This window comes from Coffea arabica, chromosome 6c, assembly GCF_036785885.1.
Source record: "Coffea arabica cultivar ET-39 chromosome 6c, Coffea Arabica ET-39 HiFi, whole genome shotgun sequence".
Taxonomy (NCBI): domain Eukaryota; kingdom Viridiplantae; phylum Streptophyta; class Magnoliopsida; order Gentianales; family Rubiaceae; genus Coffea; species Coffea arabica.
Genome location: NC_092320.1, coordinates 22,690,113 through 22,696,724, shown reverse-complemented (window position 1 = coordinate 22,696,724; position 6,612 = coordinate 22,690,113). Strand labels below are relative to the sequence as shown.

The 6,612-nt window shown below is 34.7% G+C and overlaps 1 protein-coding gene across 1 annotated transcript; it reads left to right on the top strand.

The window, feature by feature from the left end:
- The first annotated feature begins 619 nt into the window (after window positions 1-619).
- LOC113692147 (tubulin beta-5 chain) lies at window positions 620-4,345 on the top strand. The gene is made up of 4 exons (XM_027210516.2): window positions 620-746; window positions 1,544-1,942; window positions 2,215-2,484; window positions 3,396-4,345. Exons 2-4 carry the CDS (start codon window positions 1,549-1,551, stop codon window positions 4,076-4,078), a joined length of 1,347 nt encoding a protein of 448 aa, XP_027066317.1. The 5' UTR covers window positions 620-746; window positions 1,544-1,548; the 3' UTR covers window positions 4,079-4,345.
- The last annotated feature ends 2,267 nt before the right edge of the window (window positions 4,346-6,612 follow it).

The window sequence follows — 6,612 nt, the reverse complement described above, 5'->3', positions numbered from 1 at the left end:
ATATACTAAAACGGTGTAATATATTCGAAGCAAAAAGATGATTTAAAGACGTGTGGAGTGACTCTTCTTTTGAAAAATTTACAGTTCAAATAAGTTCCAAAAAAATACGACTAATAAAGTACCGCAAATGTATTGGATAAGATTTGCTAGTAATAAATAAATAATAGTACGTGTCTAATCTGGTCTGAACGGCTGGATTTTGGAGTTTTTTGAACGTTAACATTTACCCAGGTGTAAAATGTAAAAACGACAGGCTCCAAGATACATTATGGCCAGAAAAGACTTGATCAGAACAATAAAAGAAAAAAAAATTTACCCAAAAAATTTGAATCGGTTTCCAAAATACGAGACAAGTGCACGAATTCAAACTTTACAACTGTCAAAGGACATTCTAGTAATTCAACCAAAGGGCAATTCCGTCAAACGACTCATCTCTCGGATTTAAAAATTTTCAAAATCTCAGTGATTAGTACTAATTACCCAATCCCAACCGTTGATTGTCTTAATCCAACGGCATCTGTTGGCCCTCCAGAAATAGGAGGGAAGCAATATCAGCCGTTGATCTCTCATTCGCTTTATATATAATCAGCGAGTAGGGTTCATATTTTTCCTCACTCTCACACGGTCACACCCCCACCATCTCTCTCTCTCTCTCTCTCTCTCTTTCTCTCGATCGAGTGGCGATTTTTGCTCTCTCGATCGAATTTTCAGAACAGATTATCGGAATTCTCTTAATCAAACTAAAGGTTAGTAGTTTAACTTTAAATTTCTGACATTAATATATGTCTCCGTTCAATTTAAATCGCATTTCCTCGATTTCTTGTGCCGCATTTTCTCAAATGTTTTATTCGCTTAATTCGGTGTCTTTTAGTGTATAGGTGATCCGTGTGAGATTATTTTGCTTTGCATTTATGGAATTTGTGGAAATGTTAGCAGATCGTGGGGTGTTTTACCCCTTTTTGATTGTTTTGTACGAAAGTTTCATTATACAGATCTGGTTTTTTCATTTCAGAGCAATTTAAATCAAAATTTGTGGAAATGCCGGTGAATTTCATATTATTTTTTATTTATCGAAATAGATTTTATGATGTAGATCTGCTCTCGCTGTTGTTTTACTGTCGATTTTTGTCACAATTATAAGAATATGAATGTTCTTTTTCGAGGTTTTGTGGTTGGGGATTTTGTAGATCTATCACTGAATACGTTGATTTGGTGTCAAATTGCTAAAATATGCTTTTAATTTTGTGATCTTATAAATTTTTTGCGGATCTGAGTGATTTCATTTTATTTTGGTATGTATAGTGATTTTGATCTTTACTGATTTCTTTATTTTTTTGGTGAAACAGCAATAAGTATATCCAGCATTATGATGTTGCTGTATTGGTTATGCTCGTTAAGAACGGTTTTCCATTATAAAAAGGAAAATCACTTAATTATTCATAAAGCAAAAAAAAAGATGAAATTCTTTGTAATGCGCTATTCTTAAGTGTGTATGGTTCTTAATTGACATTAACTTGTTGGCCAATGTTGTTCTGAATTTCAGGAAAGATGAGAGAAATCCTTCACGTTCAAGGAGGACAATGTGGCAACCAAATTGGATCAAAGTTCTGGGAAGTAGTGTGTGATGAGCATGGGATAGATCCAACTGGACGATATGTTGGAACCTCAGATTTGCAATTGGAGCGTGTTAATGTGTACTACAATGAGGCATCTTGTGGGAGGTTTGTACCTCGTGCTGTTCTTATGGATCTGGAGCCCGGCACTATGGACAGTGTCCGCACCGGTCCATATGGCCAGATCTTCAGGCCTGATAACTTTGTTTTTGGTCAGTCTGGTGCTGGAAACAACTGGGCCAAAGGGCATTATACTGAGGGTGCTGAACTTATTGACTCCGTTCTTGATGTTGTGAGGAAGGAGGCTGAGAACTGTGACTGCCTTCAAGGTAAAAATATACAGATTTGATACCTTTAATTTAAGTTCTGTAATGCTTTAGTAGATGAACTGTTAGCTACTGATAACGTGCTGTTAATTGTAAATTATTTAATTGGTTGTGTAGATAGTATTTTGGTGAGTAATTTGGTTCTATTTTAGCCAATGCTGCGTATATTGAAGATGTTTAGAACGTAATTAGAATGTCTGGCAGATTAATGCTAATCTATGAGTTCTTGCTAAAGCCCAATTTTAATGTGTGGCTCACTGTGTTGCCTTTGGCAGGCTTTCAAGTGTGCCACTCACTTGGTGGAGGAACAGGTTCTGGCATGGGTACCTTATTGATTTCAAAGATCAGGGAGGAGTACCCTGATAGAATGATGCTTACATTCTCTGTTTTCCCATCCCCAAAGGTTTCTGATACAGTGGTGGAGCCATATAATGCCACCCTTTCAGTGCATCAGCTTGTTGAGAATGCAGATGAGTGCATGGTTCTTGATAATGAAGCTTTGTACGATATCTGCTTCAGGACTCTTAAACTGACCACTCCCAGCTGTGAGTGTCTTCTGAATTATTGCTTTTAATTGATTTTTGTTTCGTCACTTCATTTTTTAAAGCTTTATTTGTCGGTATCATTAGAAATGGGTCATGATTTCGTGCATGCTTAATATCAGGATTTCTGGATAACATCTTTATGGTATCTGATATTTGAAGTACGAGAAATATGTCACTGTTATCATTGCCGTTGTGCCATTTTCAGATCTAGTTGTCATGTGTTTCTATAGGTATTGATGACCTGATAATAATGATGCATGTGCATTGTTGCTGTTACGTGTGTATTGATCTTGTTGATTCTTGGAGTACACTCCATGTTCTTTAGATAGATATTCATTTCTATCTGTGTATTGATAATCTACTTTCATGTTACCTCTGGTCTAGAGTCTTTTGCTACAACTTTTGACATAATAGAAGTGGGTGGTGCTGGTTGACCACATAGAATAGATAATTTGCAATTAAGGGACCACATGAAGATCAACTTTTTGCCACTGCTTAGCTTAGTAGTTTCTCATATTTACAATCTATGTAGACTTAATGACTTGGGATTTGTTGCCATCTGGCATGTTTGTGTGTGTTTGTTAAGAAGTGATCTTATGATACCTGCTTATGTAAAATGTGGTTATACATGGGAATGACTTAGATTATGTTTGTATTACTTGACTGTTTCAGCTAGTTCTCTTGCATCACAAATTGAAGCCACTTTTGTGACCCTGGTAGTAGGATATTATTTGGAAGAAGATGGTGATCCTTCAAGGATCTAATTGCATTAAATCTAATTTAATTGATCATGAGTTGGGCAGCCATAAACTTGATTAGCAGCTTTTGTTTGTTGTCCCACAATGTTTTTCATCTTCATTTTGTTTTGTCTGATTTATCTTATCAAAGGGCCTCTTATTTTGTTCTTTCAGTTGGTGATTTGAATCACTTGATTTCTGCAACCATGAGTGGGGTGACTTGCTGTCTCCGATTCCCTGGCCAACTCAATTCTGATCTCAGGAAGCTTGCTGTTAACCTTATTCCCTTCCCCCGCTTACACTTTTTCATGGTTGGCTTTGCTCCTCTGACCTCTCGTGGTTCTCAGCAATATCGTGCTCTTACAGTTCCTGAGCTGACCCAACAAATGTGGGATGCAAAGAACATGATGTGTGCTGCTGACCCGCGTCATGGACGCTACCTGACTGCATCAGCCATGTTCAGAGGCAAGATGAGCACCAAGGAAGTTGATGAGCAAATGATCAATGTCCAGAACAAGAACTCTTCCTACTTTGTTGAGTGGATCCCCAACAATGTGAAATCAAGTGTCTGCGACATCCCACCTAGAGGACTCACGATGGCATCAACCTTCATTGGCAACTCAACATCGATCCAGGAAATGTTCAGGAGAGTGAGCGAGCAGTTCACTGCCATGTTCAGGAGAAAGGCTTTCTTGCACTGGTATACTGGGGAAGGAATGGATGAAATGGAGTTCACAGAGGCCGAGAGCAACATGAATGACCTTGTTTCCGAATACCAGCAGTACCAGGATGCCACTGCAGATGAAGACGGTGAGTACGAGGAAGATGAGGAAGAGGAGGGCATTGATCATATGTGAGAGGATACCTATTACTTCATATAATGATATATAATTCAGTATGGACTGTCATATTTTTTTCTCCTTTTTTTTGCTTTGGGTTAAATGCTATTTTGGGAAGGTCAAAAATTTCCTGGTTTTTGATCTGCCTACTTTCTGAGAGAGAGGTAACCGGTAATGTAAGAGAGTCTGAGAGATGGTGCTTATGGTGAGGAGTATTTTGTTTTGTATTGTTCTGTTGTCCTTCACCTACTCCATATTTTGTTAAGTATTTGTAGCTTCTTCTAATGCTGTTAAATGGTTTTTTTTTAATTAAATTTTTATATTTAGAAACCGGGTAAGGTATACAATCTCGCCTATTCTTTAAACGATATTTTCAACCCAAATACTCCAATTGGCTTAATTATTTTAGGGCTTCCGCTTCCATTTCTTGAAATACGAGTAATGCTAATAATGAAAACACTTCATTATATATGTCAATTCATTTACTTTACCCTCAACGTATCAAATGCAAAATCAAAGGGAATTTTTGGAACTAATAAATTTTCACTTAATCGAAATTTCAAGATTATTCTTTATCATGGTCTCCGCTTAGCTGGTCATTCTTCTAACTAATTGTTCATACAAACGGGAAGCAGAATGGAAACAGCCAGAATAACATGGACAACCCATACATTTTTTTTTATAAAATTAGAAAGAAGATAAACAGTCCATATATACCACTAGCCAAGAAAGGAAAGAAAAAAAAAGTTTTGTATTTGGATGGCCTGCATTTGTTATGAAAAATTATATTAGTATGTGTCACCTGTGGTGGTTTCAACTAAAGCAATCTTTTTTTTCTTTCCATCCCCCACAATCATCTTATCCCAACTCTTTTTTTGAGATAATCCTTATCCCCAACTCTAAACATAGGAGTCAAACTTTGAACCTAACAATAAGAAGAATTTTAATCTCAAATTCTTGTGGCCACCTAACTGATTCTTGTCCATGGAATGTAAATTGCATTTAATTGGGAGAATAAAAAATAAGAATAGGAAATGATTGTACTATTGTAGATGAGAATGAACAGGCAAAATGTGAACTTTTGTAACAATAGAAGGATCTTATAATTTTTTTTTTAATTTTTTAGGGATAATCAAGAACCTCCCTTGAGTTTTCTCCTTATACTTAGTACCTTTGAAGTTTTAAAAATATTACTTACCTCCCCAATAGTTACAAAAAGACTATATTAACCCTCACTTGATACATAATTCATATATCAAATAAATGGAACTCAAAAAACAAAAAGACTAAAGTGAAGTTTGTTTATCTTTTACATTTTGTAATTGTAATAGAATAGGGTATGCTTTCTTTGTTTATTTTTGAGTTGATTTTTATAATGATTAGTACAACTTAAATGCTTAGGTCATGAGTTGAGAAGAAGTTAGGAAAAAATATAAGGTTCATAAGAAATCAATTTTAAGCACATATAATTAAATTTGCACTAATGCATTTCTTTACAAATATCTTTGTTATTTTTCAAATTTATATTTGTATAGATCATAGTTTTGTGATGTGGTGGTACTACTAGAGATTATTTTTTAGGTGATGGTTTTTCTTGGAATAAACAAAGTGGTTGATGATTATTTTATTTAGCAAAATAAGCAAAAGGGTAGTTTAGGATTTTTGAAAATTTTGTTACACAATAACAAAAATTAGGGAAGTAAGTGATATTTTCAAAACCTTAGGGGAACAGGTGCCATTAACAGAAACCTCAAGGGAGGTTTCTAATATTATCCTATTTTTTTATTAGTGTAAATGGGAAGTTTTGAACCTGAACACCTTACTTACGCTCGCTTCTCTTATATCATCCAATCCATCCTTCCCCTAAACTTACAATGTTTTATGATAGCTTTCTTTGAAACCAATTGAACGGTTTTTTAGCAATAGAAAGCAATTGAAAAGAAATCCGTTTCGATGTTTGAGAAGTCTTTTTGATGTTGTTTCCTATAGCTTATGAAACGTAAATATGTTAAGATATAATGTACCTGTACCTCATGCAAGTTTACAGAGAAAATCAATTTTTTTTTTAATTTTTGTTTGGTGATTGTAATTGATATATAAGACTATTAATGGGTCGGGTTAGCCTGAGTAAAAAAGGCCGATGAGTCCAATATTTAATAGGATCGGATAGAGTTTGGATCTAAATTATAGGTCTGAATTAAATATAAACTAAGTTTCAACCTCACTAAGCTCAAGGCCAATTAAGGCCCAACCTCTTCATATATATATATATATATATATAAATGATATATATAATGTATAATTATACATATTGTAAATTAGAATATTAATAATTTATATACAAATTTATAATAATTTATAAATATTAATATATTATATGTAATTATGTAGTTAATTATGAGTTTGAGTCGAATCTAATATGAGCCTAAAACGCATACTAAATGGTGAGCTGAACTTGAGCCTATAATTTATTTTTAAGACGAATTTGGATTGACACCCTAACTACTATGGCAGAAGAATGGGAAATGATTATAGATGAGAATGAACAGAGA